The sequence below is a fragment of the Antedon bifida genome, chromosome 5 (genome assembly GCF_963402885.1).
Source record: "Antedon bifida chromosome 5, ecAntBifi1.1, whole genome shotgun sequence".
Lineage (NCBI taxonomy): Eukaryota > Metazoa > Echinodermata > Crinoidea > Comatulida > Antedonidae > Antedon > Antedon bifida.
Window position 1 is genome coordinate 22,524,053 of NC_136230.1, and position 27,943 is coordinate 22,551,995.

The 27,943-nt window shown below is 33.9% G+C and overlaps 3 protein-coding genes and 1 long non-coding RNA gene across 5 annotated transcripts; all 4 read right to left on the bottom strand.

Annotated features, from left to right (window-relative positions):
* Positions 1-639: 639 nt before the first annotated feature.
* LOC144842048 (carbohydrate sulfotransferase 11-like) lies at positions 640-10,746 on the bottom strand. Of its 2 annotated transcripts, none has more exons than XM_078698395.1 (4): positions 10,644-10,746; positions 3,556-3,667; positions 3,073-3,104; positions 640-2,071 (listed from the first exon to the last, which is right to left on the bottom strand). In XM_078698395.1, the coding sequence occupies exons 2-4, from the start codon at positions 3,641-3,643 to the stop codon at positions 1,223-1,225; spliced, it is 969 nt and encodes a 322-aa protein (XP_078554521.1). In that variant the 5' UTR covers positions 3,644-3,667; positions 10,644-10,746; the 3' UTR covers positions 640-1,222. The 2 variants fall into 2 exon arrangements, with proteins under 2 accessions (XP_078554521.1, XP_078554520.1); XM_078698394.1 differs by lacking the exon at positions 10,644-10,746 and adding an exon at positions 9,125-9,160.
* A 538-nt stretch (positions 10,747-11,284) lies between these two features.
* Positions 11,285-12,309, bottom strand: LOC144843533 (uncharacterized). Its single transcript, XR_013612264.1, has 2 exons — positions 12,175-12,309; positions 11,285-11,945 (listed from the first exon to the last, which is right to left on the bottom strand). It is a non-coding gene; the product is annotated as an uncharacterized LOC144843533 (long non-coding RNA).
* Positions 12,310-12,732: 423 nt separating this feature from the next.
* LOC144842039 (ATP-binding cassette sub-family C member 5-like) lies at positions 12,733-27,844 on the bottom strand. The gene is made up of 23 exons (XM_078698380.1): positions 27,748-27,844; positions 26,039-26,183; positions 25,603-25,833; positions 24,990-25,163; positions 23,066-23,213; positions 22,447-22,595; positions 21,968-22,075; positions 21,185-21,394; positions 20,596-20,865; positions 20,146-20,349; positions 19,316-19,559; positions 18,983-19,167; positions 18,319-18,459; positions 17,590-17,719; positions 16,935-17,217; positions 16,594-16,780; positions 16,075-16,167; positions 15,492-15,675; positions 14,958-15,117; positions 14,569-14,647; positions 14,334-14,447; positions 14,018-14,182; positions 12,733-13,603 (listed from the first exon to the last, which is right to left on the bottom strand). The coding sequence occupies exons 3-23, from the start codon at positions 25,828-25,830 to the stop codon at positions 13,505-13,507; spliced, it is 3,555 nt and encodes a 1,184-aa protein (XP_078554506.1). The 5' UTR covers positions 25,831-25,833; positions 26,039-26,183; positions 27,748-27,844; the 3' UTR covers positions 12,733-13,504.
* Positions 26,492-27,162, bottom strand: LOC144842591 (uncharacterized). The gene is made up of 2 exons (XM_078699042.1): positions 26,971-27,162; positions 26,492-26,836 (listed from the first exon to the last, which is right to left on the bottom strand). The coding sequence occupies exons 1-2, from the start codon at positions 27,081-27,083 to the stop codon at positions 26,569-26,571; spliced, it is 381 nt and encodes a 126-aa protein (XP_078555168.1). The 5' UTR covers positions 27,084-27,162; the 3' UTR covers positions 26,492-26,568.
* Positions 27,845-27,943: the final 99 nt, after the last annotated feature.

Sequence of the window (27,943 nt, forward strand, 5' to 3'; positions counted from 1 at the left end):
TAAAACCTTATACTTGATTGACTTTTAGGACATACGCTATTTAATTTTTATTACTAAGTATCGGTTTAAATAATTAACTTTATTGTTTATTTGTGTTACATGATCTTGTTGAAAGTAAGCACTTTCTTATCAGTGGTGGAATTACACACATGTTGTAAATAGGGAGGCATTTTAAATATACTATAAACAAATAAACTGTGTGGTAAAAAAATCAGATGGCTTAATATAGGTAATATAACTTGAATTTTACGTTTCTGGTGTTTTTATTAAATTTCAGATTTTTATTTTCGTGCTATAGCAAAAATTATCCACCGTATATCCACCATCTATTTAGACTCTACAGTTCACTATCTTTGTCGGTTGGTCAGTAAACATTAACTTGAGCACGCGACTGCAGCCATGTATATGGCCTTGTTAAATAACGTGAAATAAAATTGTAAACATAACAAAATAATTAATTAAACTCACAAAGTATACATTTTATTTATTTATTTATTCAAGATCCAACAGTGTAAAGAAAAAACACCAATACAGGATCGCCATAAAATATACATTTGATTTACCCAAAAAAAGAACAACGAAAACAAACAGATTTATATATTATTAAAAATGACATTAAAAGCAGAAGTATTACTACTAAAAATATCGATGTAAGGAAACATTTGAACTAAACTATTATATGAATGAGCAACCCGACAAAAAATACCGTTTTTACAAACATTAACACGAGAAAACTGCACATTTAAAAGATTATTAATCTTAATAATTATTACACGAAAATGAAATTTAGAGACAAATTCACAATCAAACTTTGAATTTAAGCATTTAAAAAGAAAAATCATGTCGGTTGGTGTGCGTCTAGTACTTGGCAAGAATTTACTGGTGTTGAGAGAACTGGCTGCTGGGCAGAGGAACTTTATGAATTTAAATCAGTTAAAAACACTTTGACATTCATGTATAAAAAAGGTCAATATCATAATATAAGAAAAGCAACATACATATTCAATCAATTGTATTTACATCTTTGAATAATATTATAAAATCATTATGAATTGATGCTTACATATTTTTACCCAATAAGCGGCAATTATTTAAGGAAAAATAAATTTAGGCATAATCATTTATTTTGTAATGTTTTCAAGTGATTTTGGAAAATTATTATTCCATTTATTTTTGGCGAAATTGATTTTAGTTGGAGGACATCTTTAAGATATTGCAGCTGTCAAGGCATGTCTTGTTCATATCCAAACAGCAAAAAATCAAGTTTGTATTTTCTATAAATACTCTTCATATCTGATCGTGGAATTGTAGCATAACTTTGTTTAATCTTAGCATGGTGCGAGCTGTTTGTAAAATGTGTTCCTGTCGATTTAGGAAATCTTATATCACTTCCCACATGTCTTAATATATAATTTGAATCCTCTTCGATATGTTCAAATCTACCAATAATGTCGTATCTAATATCACATGGAAAACATATTTGGTGCATATTCCTCCAATGAATATTATTAATGGACTCGGTAGAAACAATCATTCTTATAAATTCACTCAATGTCGGGTCATATTGTCCAGAAACATTTCCTGTTCTGAACTCTTGTAGAATTTGTGTACTTAATTGGCGTTGAAATGACAAATTGTAATCACTTTTATTCTTCGCCACTGCTTTGTCATTGAATGCTGATAAGAGTCTTGTTAACGGATTTCGCACGATCATAATTTTTGTATAATTTGACAAAATTTCTTTTTGTTTTGCGGGTGTAAACTGTGACAACTTAGATACATGTTTCTTCCAGGCAGCACTCACATTGCTCACGTCCATTTTCAAAACTTCTGTATAGTTTTTATATCCTGAAAGAACCAAAAATAGTTTACACCAGCTGTCTGTTTCTGCTTTAGGTGTTTGACAATAGACAAGTTTATGCTTTTCATCAACAAGCAAAATTGGAGATTTTTTCATCTTTGGTAATTCCTTACGATGCCTATCACACTGTGCTTTTACATAATCTGTGCGGTTTTTGTGCAAAGTGGTGTACCTATCCAAAACACTTTGAACAATCAGTCTGTATGACGGCTGTAAAACAAAATAATTAATTTCTATATAAAAATTGAAACGAACTAACGATAATGTTTGCATCACCATTCCGTGAAGAGTGGTATATTTAACAGTAATTTCCTAAACTATATACGTTCTTACGCTTCCGACGTATGGTATATCCATATTTAAATGGACTTTTGTAATACTTTCACCATAAAGACGTACAACAATTTGATTTCGCCATGCAAACCTTCAAACAATATGTTTTATATATCGTTATATTCTATGTAGCACGTGATGCAACTACCAACGTAAGTCAAAATCGCAAAAAGTTATGATATTTCCGTAAATCTCAATTTTAATGGTGAACCAGCCATCTTTTTAGTCGTAATTCAAGTAACGTACAACATTGGAATTGTCACATCTGACAATCATAATTAATATTTTCGAGGTACAGCGCTTACTGAGGTACTTACATCAAAGAATACATTATTCATATCCATTAAAGATGTATTGTCCCCCTGAAAAAATAATTCTTAAAAAAATTTTTGTTGAATATTCCATTTTAATGTAACATAATAGTTACCCACTTTGACCAAAAATTGGATCGAAAAAAAATGTATTTACCTGAGAAAAATTTAATTTAAAGCAAAAAATGGTCAAATTGGCTGCCAGCCAATGGATTTTTGGTTGAATTTAACCATTTATTTTGTCATTTTATAAGTGAAAACATTTTTTTTTTTCGTTTTTTTTCTATGGAAGTGATTAACTTGATTAAAACTACAAAATAACATATTCAAAGTCTGATTTAATTAATCTTCATTTTTCATGTTTTTGGGGGACAATACATCTTTAACTCTTGTTGATAAAGGTAAAAACAACAACAAGTAAAATGATGCGCGAGTTGTGCGCGGCTTATCTAATCTTCCAATGTTGTAACCCTACGATATAGTGTTACCCACGCAGCAATATAACCCAACTATTATGCATTATATTTAAGGGCAATACGGTAATATTGTATCTTGATAAGACCTTACCTTTCCTGCCGACTGCCTTCCTACGACATCTTCTATAAATATAAATAATTTCATAGTTGCAGTATATAATAATTATTACATATAATTTACAAAATTAATTATGTTTTATTTTTTAAGGACACTTAAAAACAACAAACACATCAAGTAAATATGAATGTATGTAAAACATATTTCAACAAACAATTTTTCTGTGCTGATCTAACAATGGCGTTTTACTACGGTTTATTTACCAGTCTGTCTGTTTGTCTATTTCTTTGTTGTCTGTCATGACTGCGGGGCGACACCCTACCCATTCAGTTCTCAAACCACGGTTTGTAAAATACAAAACAATTGTAAAAAAAAAAAGACAAACTGTGGTTTGTAAAAGATAAACATGGTTTGTAAACTATCCGTTTCTTTTTACTGTTGCCAGATGTCTTAGGCCTAATTGTTACGGTGCACAATCATCGATAAAGAGTAAACTAAAATCATATACGTACTGACCTGTGTAAGGATACCAAAGCATGATAGAATAGGTAATAACCGCGAAGGTAGCGAATCCAAAAAATAAGCTTGCTGAAATCCTAGCCATGAGGCCCGAACCTACAAATTACATCTGAAATACCGTAAAGAATAATGATAATAAGGAAGGAATTCATAATATAAAAAGATGAGAGGAAAAGACAAACATATTATAATCTAGGACAAAAATCTGAAAAAAAGCTTATAAATCAATTTGTTACAGCTTGTCAACAACAAGCCAAATATCCTAATTAATCAGACCTAAATAAGATAGATGCAAGATCTTGGTGTCTAAACACATGACACTTCTATTCAGTCTTTGCCTTGTATTGCAATGATAGCTTATTGTCTCTGTGACATGGTGTATCCTATACGTTGTTGTCTATTATTTGGAGTTCTTTTTTATAGACATTTCAAAATTATATAAAATTTGCTTCAATACGAGGCAAAATATTAAGTTTCAACAAGGTCTAGAGTGGTCAGAAGGGATTAATTACGATATCTGGTTATGTTGACTGCCTCTAACATTCCACTCCTCCCTCTAACGCTAATTTTGTGTCCACATTTTTTGCCTAGACTAATACGGTATTAGTCATAATGGATGTTTAATACAGCTATTAAGTTGAGACAATGTATGTGTATACATGTATTATTCGCACCATATCAATATTCATATAAAATAATAATATATCAAATAAAATCATATGTTTATACAGAATGGTAACTAAACATATCGTATAATTAACATAAACTAGATGGTACGCTCGCTTCGCTCGTGTACCATCTAGGTCGTGCCCACAGATGGTTCTCGAATACATAGTAATTTCAGCGTAAAAGAACTGGCAATTTCAAATGTACGTACCGCAGGACTATAAAACATTGTCGTTTACAGAAACAAATAAATAGACATAATGATTTATGTAGTCAACCAAAATTACTTCCCAAAGAGAAACTTGTCACAAAATGAATCCAAATTTTTGATTTGGATTTATTTAAACAAACCCAATTTGTATTTTGTATCTAACATTAGGGTTGGGGGTTGGGGATGAGGATAGGTACAGAGAGGAACAATTTTTTAATATATTCTTTATATTAAATTATTCTTTATATTTCTTTATTATCCACTCAGTAACAAAATATTTTTTTATAGGCCTATAAATAATATACGGTACCACTAAATAGAGTAAAACATTTCCGATTTAATACTTTGTTAAAACTGTCACTGTCATAGTCGATTGAAATAGTAAAGTACATGTAACGATACACTTGTAATTATTAATTAATACAAACGTTGAGAAGCAACTGTCAGTAAAAAAGTATTATTATGTGTTTATAATCTAAAAGTAGGGGCTACCCACACTCACAGTAATAAAGTTTATTAGTATATTTGTTTATATTATATCTAACAGTACAAACACACACAATAAGAAATTTGCGATTCAAATGGCGATCAAAAGTGGTTAATACCTATTTACAGTATTGTATAGGATTACAATACTATTTATGTTTATTCTCCAAGGGTCCATAAATTTACCTACTTTTGTTAAACCATGGAGGTATGCAAGCATGGTTAAATAAAATAATTTGGAATGTTCCATTCATTGTAAATCAATACATTTGTATAAACGTATATTAAATCTATCAAAATACCGTAGTATTTTTTAAAGAAAATCGGCCTGTCTGCAACATTATGATGCTGTACTCGAGCTGTTCAACCGGTTTTCAGCCATTAAAAATAATTATCGTAGGAGGAGATAGGAAAATGCGAAGCATCCTCGTATTATTGTATGCGGGTATTTTTGAAGATGGACATGCATTGGACAGTTTATACCACGATCGGAAAACATCCCTATTTGGGGCAAATCGTTGAACCTAAATTCGTTTTAATTGTCAATAACTAATCATCGAACTCAATTTAGTTAGTAATCAGGTGGTTAAAATCAGTATCGAAAGTACGAACCAACTTTATATACCATCGAGTAAACATTCTAGAAATAACGCGCGATTGACCGAATTTTGTCCTTACGTAAATTTATATATAGATAAATTGAGATGAATATCACAGCGAAATAAATTTCGGTGAACTGGAGGGTAAGAATACAGTAATGTAGATAGTTTAAAAAGACGTTAAGCTGTGGTTCTCGTGTTTTAGATTGCACACGGGAATAAAGAGTACACTTAGCTTATTGATAATATCTATAATATGCTTGAATAGGTACAATCCTTCACCATCCCAAATGTTTAAAATGCCGATCTTAAAAAAAAAATGTATTCTGTGACGAATTCATCATTGTAAAATAATCTTTAATCTTTAAAATATGTCTTTTTCTTCCCCTTATCCCAGACATTTCCAAAAACATAGGTGAATAAAAGAAATCTTGCCTATACTGTATATTAGTCAATGTTCTTCTATACAGTTAAGGAAATAAAAATAATGCTGTAAATAAATACAATAAATGACTGTATGTAATTTTATAAATATTTTTCTTATTTCATCACCAGGTTAAGGAACCCGCTGAAACAAACAAGTTCTCTTATTTCTGCATCTTTCAGTTTGCTTGCGAGGTGGTATACATTAGCCTATGTCCAATTCAGGGACGGAGAGAGGAGAGTTTAGAGAGGACCAGCTCTAGCTAAATTAGGAATGTATTATGTTTCTGCTCGGAGACTCTGCGGAAATTAACGAAGTCTAGTAAAACAATAACACAAATACAACCAAGTTTCTGACTCAAATTGTTTTAACTAGTAAATGAACATATACCTGTGTAAACTCTGCACATAAAAAGTTGTCAGAAAATAATGTAATATGATTAATAATTCCAATTTCTTTTTCTCGAAGAGCAAACTCGTATATATTTTCCCAGGGACTTCCTGGTTTCTTAAAACAACCGAGGTGGTGATAATTAGGCCTACCAGTGATAAGCTAATACTAAATTGGCTTATGGCACCAAAAAGATGTCCTTTAATCGCAAAAATACATACAAATCAAAGATAGTTCTTTAATTATGAATCACATGCCCATTTAAAAATGGTCAATTTTGAACTTTAATGTGCTGTGTGTGTGTGACCTCAACATGTAGGCATGCAACTGAATACCCTCTAGAGACAACGTGACTTCACGGCGGTACAAGTGAGAAATTCTTCCCAGTCTGTTGATTCGCGTCAACCAATCAAAGGGCGAGAATCCAAAATCGTTCAAACGTGAGCCTCATAGACTCTCTTTTCCCAGACGTTTTTTGGGTCCAGCAGCTGGGATCTATAAATTATAGTCGAGTTTACAAAGTCGCAAAACTTTCGGCCTTAGATACTATAACTGCTGCTTACTTTAGCTTCTGAATGAGTAGTCCTCGTGGGACGTAGCTGGCTAGAGCAGCAGCGTGAAAAAACGAAGTCTGTCTTATTGTGGAGCAATCACATGAATATTTGAATAATACTTGAAAGTTGATTGAAATTCAGTACTCTAGCTATGGTGTTGTGGTATTGGCTTCCTTTTAGCAGCTGTTCTTTAATTATTTTTTCCGTGCAAAAATACAATGTTTGAATTGTGTACAGGCTGTAGGCAATACACAACATTATGTTAGACGGCGGAGTCGTTCTCTTCAGAAGGAATTTGATGTTACGTTACGTTACGTTCCTTGATCCAATGCGCTGCCGAGCATTAACTAATTAGTAGAAGGGGTCGAATACTGCAGTGGCGAATCCAGAGGGGGATGCACCCTTCGCACGCCACCACCCCCCCACCCTATAAATCTGGAGAAATAAAAATTATTCTACCATAAGGAAAACAAAATTGGGAAAAAAGCGTAAAAAAAGAGTAAAGTACTTTCATTTTTGATTAAAACACATTGTTTCAGCGCTGTGCTAATTTACTTTTTATTAGAGGTCACCATTGCCGTAGCTGTCTGTTAATTTCTAAGAGTTGCGAAATGAATTGCCTATTTTTTTCACCTGAAAAATAAACGCATTTTGGTCCCTGGATGTAACATGATATTGACGCGTGTATTGCACCCATACTCGGGGCACGAACGATTCGTACAAAGGACAACGGCCCGTAGGCCTACCTATTGTTTAGATCTCTGGCAATCAGCAAGCATAAATAAAAGTATATATCCGTCTTAAATGGAACGCCGTGGTTACCTAGCTACAGATCATCATCATAGAGGATATGTTGATAATAATATAGTACACTAACTGTGGTAACTGTGTACTGTAGTATACATTATAGCAACCGATTTTTTTTCTAGGCCACCCACCCAACTGTATCAATACCTATTTACATTTATATATTTAATTTCTTCAACAAATTAATGTAAATAAATATTGAGCTATAATAAGCATTACATTTTGCACTTTTTTCGGGGCTTCCCCTAGATGTACGTTCGCATTGAACTTGAACGCAACGCAATCAAAACTAAATACTGAGTGAATGAAGTCGGCAACAAAATGTTATATCGTCCTGTAATTAGATAATCACGTGTGTTTATTGGAGTGAAAAAGTATGATGATTTATTATGAATTTTATGTGCGAGAGTACCATTTCCAGTCAATTAAAAAAGTTCTCTTCGCCACAGGTCCAGTCGACGGCCCTGGACAAGCACCTTTATCCGCCATGTGCAAACGCTGACTTGCGCGAAGCGCTCTGTTTTGATGCTTTTACTCAAAATAGGCCTATGGGGAAAATATCACCCTTTAATTAATAGGCTAGTACCTCAGTTTTTATATTTAAAATATCAATTGTTAATACATTTATAATAACGTGAGAGTGCCATTTCCGACCACCTAGAGGTGTTATATTTTCAAAAATCGCCTTAACTCAGCCCCAACCATTGAGGTTGATAGGGGAGGGTCTTGGCGTGGGAACTACGCACTTGCATCTGGGTATGGTTTCACCAGAAGCAAACGGAATACATGCAGTATTTTGAAATGCAAACTAAATTACTAGATACTAAAATATGTCTTATTGAAAACTAAAGAATTAAATCAACAACATTCAACAACTGGACCATGCATGGTCTTTTCGTTCATTGATTGTTTTGTGATTGGTTGTGATGTAATTAATGGTAATAGATTATTACAATTTGTAGTACTACCAATAAGACCAGTATAACTCTTAACACTGCCTATATGTCCTATTGGTATGAGAAAAAACTATGATGAGAATAGTTTCTCGAAACATGTCACATTTACATTTTAAGACAGTTTGCCTTTTTATTAAATGCCTCGCTATAGTCATCTTAACACTACTACTTTTTAACTGCAGTGCGTTCATCCCAACATTAATTATTGTGTGAAACCATATGTGTTCTCAGTCTTTGAGTGGGAGTGGTATATTCTATACATACGTATCATACAGTTTGCCTATTATTCTATTGCGTTATTGCGTACCATATTGTTTCACATGCCCGCAATTCTATTTTGTTATAATGTGCTATGCCTATAAAACACAAACGAAACTGAAGCTACGGAAACAGGAATACAATACATTTCATTTCATCTAAAGCGAAATTAAGACGATAAATCCGCCTAGCCTTTGTACTATCAGATGACTTACCAACCTTCTTGTACAGAAATCAAATCAGCAGCAAGCTTACTCATGGACAATGATGCCATAAACAATCATTCGAGTTGTTTATAAAATTACCCTCAGTTCTAGACTTGCCCCAAGTCTGTAGTTATTTCGAGGCTTTTCGATGTTTGTCTGAGCCTGAATCGGGCCTGAAATACAGACTTGTAATAAGACGCGTATAGAAATCGATTTGCAGACCGCAAACAAACATGAGATAAGAATGACATAGATTAACATATACCATATTTGGGTCTATAGGGCAGGCCGTATGTTAAATAAAGAGTAGGCTACTTGACGATCGAGTCGAGTAAGACTTTTAGTTGAACTGAAACAACAATTGTCGAAATATAAACTGTGGCAGGTATTATAAAAGTATGTTGCCCAGTGTTTGTGGTGTTTGTTACAATAACAAGTCTAGACCCGCCTACGGTCGTACTCGTATGAGCGAACTGGCAACTAAAACGTCAATATGGGCCTAGGCACTAGGTATACATGCCACCGCCGGCAATAATTACCACGCAGGGCAGGATGGATCTGCCTGGGTGGGAATTAATGATAACAATATAAGATACAGTTTTCCTTTTCTGGTGGAAAATCATATTACTCCGTAAACTGTTACACACGCGTGTGTGTCTGCACATCGTCAAAACGTAATATGGCGCATTCGCATAATCGCATCATCTTAGTTGTTCAATCTTTGACATTTCCAAAAATGCATATTCAAATATTTCCGAGTGACTAGCCAATCGTATGCGTCTGAAACTATTAAACCGGATACTGTATGTACTAAGAATTCTTGGTGTCAAACCAACCACGTGACTCGGTTAACGCTAAGAAAGCGATAGAGGAGGGCACCGCATACTTTACCGATGGCTAAATGACGACGAGGAAGTTATTACACATACTAAGCCTTGATCTTGATTACACTGTCTAAACTACAATAAGAAGTGTAAACTCTATATCACTAATTAAATAAGCTAAAATTATTAACGTTACTAGTAGTTATAGTAATGCGTATGTTGGGCATAGTGTAGCCTACCAGAAAAAAAAGTAGAAAAAACTGGATGGAGAGGTGAAGTAAAGTATTTAACAGATTTCACCAAATTAATGATTTCGCTTTGAAAAATCAACAAAAATATTACAGACCTCCCAACTTGGGAGATTTTCTGAAACTATAGATGGCGCATAATATTTTTAAATACATCAAACCATAGAGGGCACTATTTTAAAAACAATCGTAACGATATTGGCATCTAACAGTAAACATGGTATGTCAGGCGTGCCAAAAGCGGAAAATGTGATGCAACTCAGTTCACTCATTACAGTATTAGGACGCATGAATTCATTTATAAACATTTTACGGACCGATGATGGTAGGCCTACAGTATTCTACTCTCTTGTTTTTATCTATAGATAGAACAAATTCCAAATCGCCCTGTGATATACTGAAAATGTATTAATTAATTTGAAACGATAAGATGAGGAAATCAACCTAAATACGAACCCGGAACCTTCTGCTTGATATACAGATGTCCTAACCATTTAGACCACAAACTTTCATAGTATTGTTAAAACTCGATTGGATAGCGACTCTTTAACACTCTCGGCGTGGTACGGCGGAACTGCACTTCTAGCCCTTTATTGTACGCACCTGCACCATAGAGATCAAATTGATACGCCCTCATCTTTTAGTATTTTTATTCTATATTTCATCCAAAATATCGGGAAAAATTGCATGTTGGCAGGTGAGTGTGAGGACGTGACACGAAGTATATCGAGACTCCCACTTTAACTGTAATTAGATATAACCCCAGAACTTATTGACTTCCAGACAGGCAATGGAGTTCCGTTTAAAAAAGTATTTTTTTTCATATCAAACCTACGGACTCTGATATAGGAAGATAAAGGGAAGATGGACAGGAATTGAAAGGAAAAAACTAATCTGTAAAGTTTGCAAATGTAATGAGGTTGAAAATGAATATCACTTGGTTTTAGTATGTCCATACTACAACGAAATTTTTAAAACCTTATCATTTTAATCAACCAACAAATAAAAAGTTTATTTTACTAATGAAAAAAGTAATCAATAGCCTGGTAGAGATTTGCCTTAAATGAATAAATGAATGAATGATACAAACAAATATCTACCGTACTGTAATTGAAAAGGTTTATTGTGTGAACCGATCAACATAACAACATCGTTTCAGGCCAAACGTAATAGCACTGTTTTCGCGGGCTTCCAGGTCCCGTATATAAATTCCATTTTAAATTCTGGCAGAATATGCCTATGCGATTATCCCATAATAATAGTAAAAGTATGTAGAGTTATATAATATTCAAGTAGATTGTTTAAATATTTGAATGTATATTAATAATAATCTTTATCAACAGAAAGTGAATTTCAAAGTAAAGTTTCCTCGAAGTTTAAGTTCCAATTATAAACTTCATACTGCCGATACATGTTCTGTTCGTGAAATTATGTTACACCATGAAATCCATGGTTGCACCTGATGTATAAGTTAGAAAATAGATAGCCTACTCCATCTATGACGATGCACAAGCACCACCTGGGCTTAAACAATAGACCAAGGTGGCTTCCACTATTGGGCTTCCAAGACATGACAGGCAAGAAATAGGTACATCACACGTGGTACAGACCGGTGTGCACTTGCCAGAATGCAGGTCCATCAATGCGATACAGCTCAGACATGCTTGCTTTTGCGTTGCACCTTCCAGACTGCTACTGCAGGAATATGCATGTACCTTGCATGCATTGAGCTTCGATATGGGGATTTGTCCAGAGCAACTGAAATAATAGAATGATTTACACTTAAATACATGTGCGTTACTTTCATCATGTTCGTGTCCTCATTGCACAGGGTACAGAATCAGTACAGCTATACAGTATTTTAAAAATAAGAAAATTAGTGTTTAACTAACAAAATAAATTGTAACTGTATTGACCTCTGTACATTGCCTTAGTGAGGTACAATATTATTATTGGAACATTTTGAATTATTTTAGTAAATACTTACATAGGGCCGGTTTTGTCCGAGATCTTTTCTTTGCTGTATATGCCATCTATGTTGATAATGTACGTAACAAGCGTGAAGATGATAATGCGCATGTTTGCAGAATACAGGTCGAATAGGCTTACTACTGGCAGTGTGCCTCAAATAGTTGTGGCAATGAATAACCAGATTCCATTTATATGAAAGTCATGTTCCCATTAAGATGCTAAAAAGGTGAATGTTTAGTCATGACGGCGTCACTAATAACTGTAGAGTCTAGCTAAAAAGCATCCATTTTAATTGCATACAATTATTATAAGTAATTACTTTTTTTATATTGGTATTTAAAATTGTAAACATAAATAAGCAAGTTTTAGTTGTAACTCTTCTATGATACCAACCCATCCCCTCCGCATACGTACTGTATTCATCAAAACACATTTGGTTGAAATTCAAACAATAATGTTTGAAAAGACAAACAAGTATGCTATAATAAACAAAATCAATAGCTATCATCAACTGCGCATGAATAAAAAAAAAGAAAATGGTCAACAAAAAAAGAGAAAGACATTTACAACACGATTAAAGAGCTAAATTATTATTTTATAATTATATGTACAAAATGTGTAAAATGTTTATATTTATATATATTCGTATATATAATAAAACACACTTATGGACCTACTTAATAAACGTTCTACAGAGAATTCGCTGACTTATCACCAATTGTGATTAACAACTTTAGGCAACAATACTTAATACTACTGTAATATTAACTGATGTGGTGTTTTAAGTATTTCTCTTGATGTTTCAGAGTGGCTGGTTTAGTAATAATTATACTAATAATGAATAATACCAACTGGTATTCCTTGAAATGCGTATAATGAATTCGACAATTGGGCGACGCACAGATAGAAGTTTAAATATCTAATTAAACTCGTGTCTTGATCACTTCGAATAGTTCGGCAATTGGTCTAGTAGGCCTAATATAATTAATTTTAGGAAACGTTACAAAAAACGTTCACACTAAAAGTTCAGTTTAGAGAAGTGTGAAAAAAGGTTGTCTTTCTCTGTTCATGGTTTTTGTTGTATGATTTTTGGTTGATCTTAATAGCCAAGTTGACAAGTTGATTTTCCTTATACCGAAAAGTACCGTAATTATGTTCAGTGACATCTGTAAAATCTTTTGTAGGAGATGTATATTTGGGTTTTTTTTGGTCGAGTTTTAATTGTCGGAAACATCTTCATTATTCATAAAGTAATCCCTGTCGATCTTCACTGTCTTCTAGCGAAATGAAAACGGCCTGTTTATAAGTCTAGTAATATGACAGTTTACACCAATACGGTATTATTTTCACTCATTGTATACGGTGTCTAAGTACGACTTATTCAGTTTATTTAGGACAGAGTTACTGTTGGCAAGTAGCACATCAGGATTACCCATTTCAGCAACCTGAAGAACAAAATATGATAATAAAATGATGAACATAAAAACATAAACATGAATATTATAACATACGCATATTTTTTTCTGCTAAAAAATAATTTGAGATGAGATTTTTATAAACCATAATGGTAAATTATACCATATTATGTTGTGCTTTGATAAATAATATTAATCTCTACTTTCGTGTGTACATTATTGATTAAAAGTAGAAGTTTACAGTATGCTGTAAGGCAAAAAACGTAAATGTTAATACACTAGATGCATTGGTACGCTTATATTAGGTGGTTAAAATCAGTAACATAGGTATGTACCACTTTTCTATCATTAGTAAATATTCTAGAATGTTGCCATTATGTAAATTTGTTTATAGATAAAATAATATAATGCAATCAGTAATAAAGTAGTACCAATGTTACTTACACGGCCACCGTCCATCACCAGTATAGTATCGCAGTCAAGAACTGTGTTGAGTCTATGTGCTATAATGAGCAGCGTACAATTTGTGAAACACTCGCGAATCGTTTGCTGAATCTTGCTGTCCGTTTCCGTGTCAATAGCCGCGGTAGCTTCATCTAATATCAAGATCTGATTGTTGAAAAAATGAGTAGCATTAGCTAACAGTAAAATAGATGTAGGTAAAATTGCAATACAATATACTTGAGTGTATTGCACACAGTTAAAGCTCGTTTAAAACTGTTTTTGAAACAAAACAACTAATGGTGGGCCTACAACGAACCTTATTTTTACGAAGTAATGCTCTCGCCATACATATTAGTTGACGCTCTCCCACAGAAAAGTTTTCGCCGTTTTCAATGACCGGGGCCGCGAGTTGCTCTCCTAAACTACAAATCTAAAAAAAATATAATAGATGTTGATGATTTGTTTTGGTAGTTTCTAAAATTAGCGATTTTCAGTGAAATTAAATATTGTTCTAATTATTGTTAAAACATACTTAAAAAATAATAATTTACCAATTCTTTTACGTGCGTTTTTTCAAAAGCTTGCCAAATCTCGTCATCGCTAAATTCGTTGAACGGATCCAGATTGTATCTGAGGAAAATTACGGTTAATAATGTGTTTGTAACAAGTCCGTTATGTTTATCATTGTCTTTGTCGGCACCGTCAGCATTAGGCTATGACATCGTCGATCATCATCAGTGTTATATTGTCACCATCGTCATCGTGTTCATAACCAATGTAATTTTAGTATTCAAGACAAAGTTTTTTAGGCTAGAAAGGAACAGTATGTCTGCACTTGAAAAGTAGAATAAACATCAATATATTGCTCCTCCTCCTAATCAACATCATAAAATCAAGCCGGCATCATCGCTTTACCAAAGTAAATATTGTTTACACGTACCTTACTGTGCCAGCAAACAATACAGGGTCTTGTGGAATAATTGAAATTCTTCTTCGTAAATCTTTCAGTTTTATTTCATGAATTTCAGTATCATCAATTGTAATGGAACCTTCTATTCGGTCTGCCAGTCGATATAATGCAACTCCAAGAGAAGATTTACCTGAAATAAAAGATCATGTATTAACACAACCCCATGGGAAAATGGATACAACAATATACAACATATTTTTATTGTGAATTTTGAACAAAAGTAAAGTACAGAAGTAACCTTCTTTTTAAGTTTCCATAAATACAAACTAATTAATACAATACAAAAAAAAATAAAAACGTAATTTTTCATAAAGATATCAAAGACACATCCCATTATTCACAAGTAAACAATGCCTTAAAGATTTCCAAAGTTAGATTAGATAGACTATTTTCAATTTTAAAAATAACGATTTCAACAAGTAAATTGATACTTGAAGCTGCCAATGACACCTCACGTTTAGAAAGGTAGCTACTAGATTTAAGACACTTCGTAAATAATTGTACCTGAACCCGTCCTTCCAACAATTCCAACCTTTTCCCCAGCATCGAATGTGATCGTGATGTCACTCAAACTTGCTGGTACGTTTTCTCTGTACCGCATGCTGTAACCGTTAAACTGTATTCTTCCATCAACAATCCAGTCGGCTGGTTTACTGTGAACATTCAGTGTTTCCTCTGGCTTGACATTCTATATACAAGATGCACAATAATCAAAATGTTGAATGTGGAATACGCTGCCCATTTAGGCCTATTTTGGGTGTTATTTTTCAAAGAGAGTACAGCTCGTATAGTGGTTTTATCACTTTTATACAATCTGCCAGACTGTATTAAATGTTTGTTGTGCATAAAATAATAATAATCTTTCTATAAAATAAATAGCAAGGCTAATGACGTTATTTTGATTTTGCATTATTTTTATCAATACAACAATATCAAAATGAGTGCGATTGCCATTGAGGAGGTACCACCAATTAAAAACAGCTTTCAGCAAAACCCAATTTGGTATTTTAAAAAGGAAGTTGATGTCACGTTTCAATTTGCTGTCAGGTATTTTAAAATACGAATAATATATCAAAACTGAACGTACTTGAATATATTCTTCAACCCTTTCAACTGATATAAGCCTAAGAGATATTTGCAGAAAGAATTGTAACACCAACAAAGACAATCCTGTAGTCGTCTATAAAACAGAAAAATACAATATTTGTTATTTCTGCTGGTACAAAGTAAACATGTTTGATCAATGACAACATCTTTCTCTACATAGGTAAATATCAATAACATATCACAGCTCTAAATAAGATAAATAACAGTAATATGAAAGTTATAAACAATATCAGTATGTTTATTTGCAACATAAGCCTGTGACCAAATCCTATGACTCACAGAATTCAACTGTTCGGCCTACACTTAGGCCTAACTCTCCCCTGATACCTGGTAGTTTGGAACACCGCATTCATGAGGCTCGTCTCCCAAACAAAGTCAATAAGGATATCGTCCCATTTATTTAAAGTTATCCTCCTGTCCACTTATCATGTGTTCACTTGTTAAGTTTACTTTATTATTATTAACGTCAATGAAATAATATTATAAATTACATTCTTACAATGAATGATAGTGTGAGGAGAAGACCAGCCACAGATGGCGAGATTGTTCCCTGATTGAATACAACGAAGAGTGCAGTCGAAAACAGGCTAATCACCGTAAGGACCTCCAGTCGAAACCACGTCCACAGCAATGACGCCCTTTTCAGATGTACAGACGTGGTATTATCTGAGAGAAGTTTCTCAAACCTAAATGCAGAGAATACAATAATTAGTATTTTCAATGGCGGTCAATGGCAGAAATAGCCATTCCTGCCATGTATACAGTAGGCAAGATTTAAATACAGAAACTATATTAGCAACTATATGCATTATGATATTTTAAACACACAGAATTACTTACTTTCTTTGAAATTGTTCAATTTTGTTATAAGCTTGAATAGTGGCACTTCCTTGCACAGTGGCTGTTACGTGTGAAACCGTCAACGACGATGTTGTATTTTCTAGACGTTTTAAATTGAAATAACCAGGACTGAAAAATCGCGTATACATAATATACGCTGTGACCAAACACAATAGTATACATATGTATAAATTCCAGATATAAGAAATTACGAACAGAAACCCAAGTGATGTGAAGGCGAAACTGACGAAGTAGTCGATATCTCCAGGCAGACTATTGTCAACTGTAAAAACAGAATACAAACGTTGGTTAATAACGAATATAATTCATTTAGTTTGTGAAACAATGCACAAAATATAAAAATAACACCAAAACAATAAAAAAAGGCCTACATACACCCCTCATCATATATTCCGCACTGATTACATATACTTGGTAACACGACGATATTCAGAAAATATGTAGAAAATTGTAGTTTTTATTGATTGTTCAAAAACAATAAATGAAAGATTTAGTGCTAGTAAGTTACCATTATGTTTACTACGGAGGTTGGAAAAGACTTGTTTACGTTAATTAAAAGCGAAATTAAACTTAAATTTTCTAATTGCAAGACATTTGGCATTTTTTCTTCTGCTTTCAATATTATTATTCTTACTTTCGTCCATATCTTTAGAAAATCTGTTTAGTATCCGACCAACTGGAGTTGTATCAAAAAACTTCATCTTTGCACGAATTATCTTTTTGAACATTCTGCTGTGCAATTTAGTAGACGCTTTATGAAAAATCTGAAACAAATGTTACATATTGTATATACATTATTAAAATTTACTATTGAATTATTTGTAACACTTGGTAAAAAAAATGATGGGCATCATATCTGTATCTGTAATACTCCTAATTTGGATAACAAGAAGATAACAATTTTTAAACTACTTTGCTCATACTGGCTTGTTGGATAAACTTAAAACTCAGTTTTCTAAAATTAGAAAATGTGTTTAATGTATTATAGTGTATACCATCAACAGATTATCGGTAGGTATCTACAGGTCTCCATTATCATTAGGGATATTCGGTAATATAGCATTACATGTGTTTCATGTAGTATCAAAGGCCATAACCTAATACTAACCTTACATGATACACGCAACACATGTGATACAAATGAGATTCTATGAAATGCCTGTGGTACTAGGCAAAATTGTCACATTTGATATTATAAGGGTTTCACCGATGAGAATGTGGTAATAATACGGTAACTTTTATAAAATGTTTAGATTCATTCCTTAAATTTGAAAGATCAGAATTATCTATGTATTACTATAAATTATATAATAACAGTTTTATATTAAATTATGTATTTCACTTATTAAACCTTAAAACTAACCGTAATATTATATATTGTTCCAACAATACCAAAAACAAAGATAGAAATAAAAGCAACACAGTAAGCCGTCAAATATTTTGGAAAATCTGGATTGAGATGAAGGTCGCCACTACTGTAGTTGGTTCCACTTGTATTAAAACTCTTAGGGAAAAATTTATATCAAAAGTTTACAAGTAAAGCAAGTAAAAACAAGTAAAGGTATACAAATATCTACGTTTACTCAATTTTATGTTGAATAAAGATAATAAGATTAATTAGCTATAGAAGAGCATCTTCCCTTTTCTCAATGTTCTAAACTATCTGCTCTCCCACTCATGAGGCCGATCGAAACATGGGGATCGAAACGTCAAGAAGATCAAAACTTCTCTCCATAATTATATACGTAGTGTAGCCTTCTACCGCATACTATATATCAACAACTTGATTTTCGCTATGCGAACTTTTAAACAATATAGAAACTAATACCTATTAAACGTTAGTTTATTATTCATGAAAAGGAAATATAGTTTACTAATACTTACTCCTCAAAAGATATCCGTGTGGTGATGCATAATATACAGATTTTAAAGTATTTGGAAGTGTTTCAAAATCGAGTATTTAATACAGTAGTTTAGTAAAAAGTGTAGAACACAGCAGCCTTATTATTTTGTCCATGTGCACTTACCCCTGTACCCGCATCTATCCACACTGTTAATGTTAAATTAACAGCTAGAGTTGTAGAAGAAGCAGCTACACTCAACAGTATGAAAATAACTAGCGCAGGTACACCGCCAGAATAGTTGATATATTTCCAAAGGTATGACAATTTTCCAGCTCCGAATCCCGCGTCTTCTTTCGCTATTAGTTTACCTGGATGACAATACCATGTAATAATTAATCAACTTGTTATGTAATAATGTGTATAATTATAAATAACTAGCAAACTGAACGCCACATAATCCAGCTAATACCACCGATAAATAACGTTTTATTGGTGCATGAAATAAAAACAACAAACCTAATTCAGCCGGTGAATCTAGGCTTACTTGACTATTTCTTAAATTTTCAAGATAAACATGTCCATCTGAATGAGTCTTATTATTCGTTGATTGTTGTTCTTTGGTTGAAGTGTCAGCATTACTGTAATGGGCTTGTATGAGTTTCTTGTATTCTGTGTCTCTTCCCATCAGGTCTTCATGTGAACCATGCTCAGAAACTCGACCAGATCGTATATGGAAAATTTCATCGCAATACTGAAGGTACTATAGATAGATAATAAGTAATTCAATGTGAAACTTTACCTAATAACTATGCCATCTCATTTCTTCTTTAAGATAAGTCGCAGAAAAATGATAATTGAAACAGTTGGGGAAAAAACACAATAGTTCCAAATAATGAAATGCGAAGACATTAACTTTAGGCCTATTCTTTCTCTATTTCAAATCAGACCAACCAAGCGAATCATCATCATTGACTGGCTGGTATAAAACATAACTACAAAGATTATGTATTGGCAATCATAGCCTTTGACCTGGACAATTGTTTGTGGTATAGGCCTAATACGATTTTGTCATTGTGTTTTGCTTTCTTGACTTTTTCTTCCAAAGGACCCCATTGGAATTGGGTTATCCCTCTGGCTTTGCTATTTAATTATTTTGTTATTATGTTTCGATCTATGTTTCATGTATATATTAATTATTTTGTATCTGTAATTGTTTGCATGATGTTGAAATAAATCAAATTAAATCAACTTAAACCCATTTATAGTTTCAACTAATTTATAGGCATACAGTAAAAAATACATGAGTCGAAGGTAATTTCTGAGGATATAAATCAAATATCACTTACTTGCAACTGGTGAGTTATAAGAACAACAGTTTTGTCCTTCATCAACCCTCTTATACAGTGATTAAAAATGTGTTTTCCAACATGTGCGTCAACCGCACTCATCGGATCGTCCAATAGCATGATATCCCCTCCAGAATATAGAGCTCTTGCAAGATTTACACGCTGTTTCTGACCGCCACTAAGATTTATACCTCGTTCACCAATCTGTAAAATTAAGAATGTTAACCAATATTACGTGAGCGATTGAGGCAGTCGCACCGCAAATCACAGCCAGGCCGCCACGTGCACTCGGCCATAGTTTTCTGGTGGTTATAGAACCAGCCTTCTATGGTGAAAAGTTAACAAAACACTATTATCAAACTAGTTTAATAGAACGAAGAGGGTAAACTAAATTAGATAAATAAAGACACGTATTTGCGAAGCTTTAAATCATACGGTACGTTTCATCACCTCGGTTTTGTCACCCAGCTCAAGAACTGCCAAATCGTCTGTCAGACAACACGCTTCAATGATTTCAGCGTACCTGATTGGTTCAAAGTCTTCATTAAATGTTATATTTTCGCGAATAGTCGCATTCATGATCCACGCTTGCTGCGGTACATAACAAAACCGACCTGTAGCAGCAACATGTCCATTGACGATAGGTAACTGTCCCAAAAGTGCGTTCAACAAGGAGGTTTTTCCACTTCCTATTGGTCCGCAGATCCCAATCAACGAAGACTATGTTAGAAAAAAAATGGTGCATTTATCAACATTTAGAATTTGAATTGTTTTATTTGATGCAAAATGACATTTAATATGATTACTGTATAGCATAGAAAGCCTTAACAGCATCCAAGTTAAATTGTGAAAATATAGCCTTTTCGTTGACTTTCTTTAGGTTCAAGGATGTTTTAAGGATTGCCAACAAAGTGCCACTACATAGGCCTCATAAGACTGAATTGACCAACAATAATAATTCATCAGTTTATTTCTAATTGTCAACTAAATTACTATAATTTTATTAATGTTTCCCATTATAGATAAGGCAATGACCTACCTTTTTAACTTTGATATTAATGTCATTGAGCAGTAGTACAGGTGTAACTAAACTGTTCAACATAACTTTCTCATTTGAACTTTCCACATCTCTGGCTTTGTCGGTGTCTACAACGTTGTATGAAAACGAGGCACTTGAAATTTCAATAGCATTCTCAGAATCACATGGAACTCCGTACGAGAATGAGTGGTCTTTAAGCTGTAGTATTTTCTGAATCGAAATGTATACGATGTTAGAAAACTAAGTTTATTTGGAAAAAATAGCAGCGCAGAAAAAAAGTTTATGTAGGCTGGCCCAACTCAAAATGTTTATATTCTCGTGTATCAGCGTATTTCCTTTAATTGATTCCTCTCTACTTTTACAGTCATTTTAAAATGTATTCTTCTTAATCTACTTAATTTTTGTTTTCTGTTTTATAATATGATGCTAAAGGAAGAAAATTTATTATTTTTCGAAAAATGAAATGAAATGAAAAGTTTTCCTTTTTGATATTTATATTAACTGATTTTAACAGGCTTACCATAACAAATATGTTTCAATTTGTTGTTCAATAAAATGTCAGTAATCACCCTTTTATGAATATTAGGCTAATTATCAATAGGTGTAAGATGAAATGTTCTATTTTCTCTCGGCTTCGTTTCGTGAACATAACCTTTTATCTTTCACCTTTATTCATTATTTGTATACTATACGACAGTTTCAGTTTTAACATTCGGTAGGACTATCTATATATCTAGGTTTTGGTTTAACTGGCTTTAATAATCTACTTTCTTTATTTCTTACCTGTATTTTCCGAAGTGTGACGAGTGCTTCCGTTGTAGGTTTCAGTGCCACCGGAAGTGTATGAACAATATTTGCAAGAGTTGTGAAGCACACAATCAACCCAAAGAGCTGGAAAATAGTATTAGGCCTATGTTTAATTAAATACAATTGCTTTACATTATAACTGTTACCAGTAGTACATCATCTTTCAATACCTGATCATGATTACAGAATAGAAAACAATTGTAAAGACAGTCTATGATTGCATTGCGTATAGAATCGTAAAACACCGTTGATGATGTAGTTTTTGTTTTACTGTTATTTTGTATGACTTTTACACGTTTACATATTTTTTGTTTAATGCTACCGCAAACATTCTGTCTGTACGATTTTTATAAAATTCGTCAATTCTTAGTGACTTCATTGTAGTTACTGTTTTTAGTTATTATTTCACCGCATATGTATAATTGTTTATATAGTTATAAAAATAAAATTTCTACCTCAGGTACTGAAATATCACGCCCTGTAAATACCATGGTGAGCATGATGGTAACCATCGCTGTTGGATTTGCAGAGTAAACAAAGGTCAACGTCAATCCATGAAGAAAACTCACTTTTTTCAATTGTTTCAATTCTTGTTTTCTAATTTCTAAAAATAAAGGAATGGCAATTGTTTATCCTATAACAACTGTGAGGCATATCAAAGCTATCATTCAATAACAATAGATATTATTATTGATACTTTACTCATCAATTCATTCAAAAATCATATTTTGAGTATTGTAGACTCAACAACAATGCGTAGCTTTGAACTAAACAAATGTGTTATCTATTAACTGGAATTCAACACTTTGGAAACAATTTCCCTGCAATAATACAAGTTAGTTTGTTGACAAAAAATTCTGCCGAAATATGATAGTGATATGACATCATCGTGTCCATATATGAACATATCACATATTTTTGTTACAAAAAGTTTGATTGTGTAGACAGAGCTCTATAAAATAGAAATAACACTGGTAAGTTTTAGAACCACAATCGAATGCAAGATGGTGGAATAGAACAAACTCACTGGTACCACAAGACAGTAACCAAAAGAATATAATTGTAAAGGTGTACCTCTAATCTTTGCGGCAAAAGAATTCTCCCACACATACATTTTTATCAGTTTAGTATAAGTCAAAATTTCATTCATAATTTTCACGCGATTTGCAGTTATCTTTGAGTATTTTCCTCTTTGTTTTGTCATTATCTTGGCGGTAATGCTCTAAACAAGAAAAATATTGAATACAACGTTAAATAATACGTTGAAAATACTGAAGAAAATGAAAAATGTTACATTTCTGAACATGGACTAACAACTACTGGATACAAAAAAAATGAAACATGGTAATACATAATGGTTAAGATTATCATTGCTGAACATCATTGCAAAACATGGGCAAGGAAGACCAGCACTCACATACATTGATGTACTAGAGACGGATACTGGTGTGTAGAGAGATGAACTGGCTGTCACAATGGAAGATAGGAAGTTATGGAGGAATCTAGTCATATAATACCCCTTTTACACCGCCGAGCTTATAACAAACCCGGGTCGTGTCCGGATAAATGTCCCTTTCACACCGGATTCATTAACCCGGGAATGACACGGGTTGCATGCATTTACACTGCAAAATACCAACCCGTGTAAATCAAAGAACTTATAACACAAGAATCTCCTGTTCTTCAATTTGCATTCAAAACACAGTATCGGAAGTACAGGGTTAAAACTGGGCGACGCCATTTCACAGCATGGAGCAGCGCCCCCTCCAAACTAGGAAGTCAATTACTCGACCCCCCACCCCTAGAGTATTAGCAGATCCCCTCTATGATTTTGACTTTCTAATTTGATGCGGGCGCCCTACTTCTCAGTCAATTACTCTACCCCCTAGAGTATTAGCAGAACCCCTCTATGATTTTGACTTTCTAATTTGATGCGGGCGCCCTACTCCATGGCTCACAATGGCGCCACCCATAGCTCTATTCTATCCCACAATGCCTTTCGAAATTGTTACGCGCTTCGGACGAACAGGAGATTCTTGTGTTATAAGTTCTTTGGTGTAAATGTTCTAGATCATTCGAAATATCGCCCTCTCACGCACGAAGAGACCCTAGTAACGGTCTGCTCATTTAATACCTCCTACAAGTTTGTTTTATGGCAATACACACAAAAATTGAGTCTACTCGTGAAGAATAATATTTTGAAATAAAAATGAATAATAAATAACCATAAGTTTTATTTAATAAATGAGCGAATAAACAAAATCAATCTTATCTTAATTCTATGTAAAGTAAATACTATAGTGAGCGAGGATAGTAAACAAACGGGTAAAGATACGCTGAGCGTTTTACACCGCAGACACGGGTTCACCCCGGGTGCGTCCCGGGTTGACTTGACGCCGCGCTGAATACATTCCGCATCACTTACCCGGGTATTTCAGCGACCCGGGTAACTTTTTACGTCGTTTACACCGGCCTACATTTCCGCATTTTTGCGGGTTATACAATTCCGGATCAACTCCGCATTTTTACTGGCGGTGTAAAAGGGGTAGTAGTTCGGGTATGTCCCGGACAAAGTAAGTAAGTAAGTAAGTAAGTAAGTAAGTAAGTAAGTAAGATTAACAGTTACTGATGTTGGATGTGTAACTGTTTAAGAACAATGTACACAAGAAAAGTAACGACTGAGATAAAACATAGTAGAGTAACAATAGATGATTGAGTGTTAAGTAAAAGATGAAATAGCGACACGAAAATGGTTGATGAAGAGAACTGATGACGAAAATAAGTAAAAGTAAAATGCCTCTAAATGTATTTGTAAATTTATATTTCAAGTTGAGGGTGCCACAGATCAAAATCTTTTTTACTTCTTTTAATATATATGGTTATGAATTGTGTGTGAAAATAATTGAATACAAAAAACATAGTTGAGGAACAATATAAATTATCGATGATGATTATACAGAAATGATTGATGAAGTTGATACATATAACGGTTTCTTACCTGTGAAATAATTACTATGAGAAGAGCAACTACACCTCCTAGTGCCGTTACTCCAATCAGATTTATGATAAATATAAGAACGGCCGTTAAAACAAGAAGTGCTCGAAGGACGACATGGCAATTTGAAACAGCCTCGTATATTCTAGCTCCATCGTTCGTCATTATATTCAGAACCTATGTAATAAATAGATGATTTAAATTATTATGAGAGGTGTTTGTCGAGGGGGCATTGATTGGAACATGTAATCACTAAATTGACACGGTGAAATATGTTTCGTCGATTTTTAGGCTAGTTGCTTCGACAATAACCCCCGGAATGTTCCCTGTACAACCTATAGGCCCCTACAACCTCCTCTCAGCAGTATATATCATCACTATTTTTATCACAAAATAAAAAAAGGTTCAGTCCCTATATATTTAGCCGTTTAAAGTCTGAATAGAGGGCCTATGTGGGTAAATGGATTGCTTCCTCGGATGAGGTTTGTGTCATGGAACAAGGCAATCTAACCTTGCCTGCGCGGAAGGCCTAATAATGTGGGTACAGTTCAATTCAAATAACACGCTACTACTACTTATTTTGGGTACCATTATTGAGAAACGGTTGTAGCATTACCTCGCCAACTGAGACAGTCATGGACTTCAATGTTGAAATTCGCTTGTAAAGCAACATCATAATAGAAGCCTGAAGACGCACTGCAGTTTCTGAATTGGCGTACAACACAGAAATGTTGATTGTATTCCGTATTACCACAACGACGAGTAATAAGAATGCATATACGAGACCCTTGTAGGCGTTCCATTCTTGTTTTTCAACGTATTTCAGCATTTCAACGATGATCATTACCTAGAAATGTGTATTAGTGTTGATCAGTAAACGTTTCAAAATTATATTACGTTTACATTAAATCAATTCTTGCAGAAACGATTTTTTATTAGCATTTGCATGAATATCATCAATATTTTGATTATGACTTTAAAATTATGATTTCACCGACGTATTTACGGTTAGCGTAACAATGAAATTAAAATAAATAACATCAGTTGCATACCCCACCGATACGTCCAACGATTTCGCCAAACGTTGAGAAGACGCAACTAAAGAAAAACTGCAGGCGAATAAAACGGAAACAAGCACGGACAAAGGAAGCCTTTTCTTTGTTCTTACAGCAATCTTGATCCCATAGTTGCTGGAGCCTTCAAATAAAAAAAACAATACAATTACTACCAATTATAAATTTACTACTACAACAAGGTATACATTTCACCGAGGAATGCTTGGTGCTATCATTTCTTTCTTGTCGTTTTATTTTACCAGTTTCATTTTGCCTTTTGCTTATTTTGAGACAGATTTATCATATTGTCAGTAATTTGCCTTTATGTATCTATACATATTATAGGCATAGAACTATTAAACCGGCGATAACCCAGAACAACGCGATATATTGTTTATATGCAACATACATTATTCTTTCACAGAAACAAGAATAAAAACCAGACACAAATGTAATTAAAGTCAATTTATTCAGTGCTTAATATTTATATACAACATTCACTGTAAAGCCATTATATTATTAACCGGTCACGAAGATGCGCATGCACCACCGGGGCTGAGGCAACGAATGACGTTTTGTTCAACTACTGGGCTGCCGATGCACGAAACGCACGAAGGTGGAACGTCACACGAGGTGCAGATCGGCCGACACTTTGGCACGGATAGATCAGACGACTTGGATGTAATACAGGTTGCACACGATTGCTTCTGCGTTGCTGCTTTCAATTTGCTTGCACATAGAGACACATCATTCTTGCATTTCATTAAGTCCAGCATTGGTAGGCCACCAGAACAACTAAAATAAATGGAAGTTTTGTTATTCAAAGCCACAAACCAATGTCAACCAAACGAATAGATTCACTTGACATTGTTGCAAATATCCACAGCTATACTGTATTGCCTGTGTAATCACAAGATAGGCCTACTTACATAGAAGATTTTCCTAAAAGTCTTTCCAAAAGTGTGTATAGTTCTTCTTCCATGTTAGTTTCTTCGGCGGCGATGCAGGCAGCAACAAGGGCGAAGACAATGATAACACGCATGATTTTGGCTGGAATAAAGTTCGTCTGATTCGGTGTATGTAGCAATTTCAAAATGTGAAGACGTCTGAATGAACAGTAAACGGTGTATCGCTTTTTATAGAAATCCAATTTGCATAAACATTCTACCAGGTGGTACTTTACTTCACCTGAGTCGATTCCTATTGTTTCTCATGCAACAAAAACGCGTCATGTAAGCGTACCGTGGGAAATAAACGCGATACCCAATGCATAAATAGCTATTGTTCAAAGTCAAAACTTCTTTAGAGAAGTTTTAATTTAAATTCAAATTCTAGCAGTAAAAATGAGTGGCGGTGTAAGAAGCCAGAAAATGAGTGTTAAACGAAAACGATGGTCGTTTATAATGATAAACTCGTAGCATGTATGCCTCTCGCCCGCAAGTGTACCACCAAACAAATATAATATGACAATGTAAACGATACATTGCTATACGTAAGTAGAACTGGAATTAACATGATTTCTAATTATAGGCCAAATATATTTTCTCCGAACCGGATAGATCCATTCCCGAAGGCTGGATGTGTTGTGATAGTGTTGTAAATGAGCATGCGCTTTAAACGAATGCAATGACATAGCACCGAATGGATCTGTTCCAAAAGAAAACATTCTCCTCTATAACCACATTATTGCATATGTTGTACCCTACCTTGATGCCCCTTCACTTGCATATCTTTCCCCAATCGAATATTCTTCCAAGTCTTGACTATCAAGTAACTTCACCCTCGCTCTTTGTAGCAGCGAAGTTAAACCAGTCACCACTGGAAACACGTGATGAGGTTTACCCATAACTATAAGAATTCACGTGATGATAAATGAGTTTTTAATTTGAAAATAAATTAAAC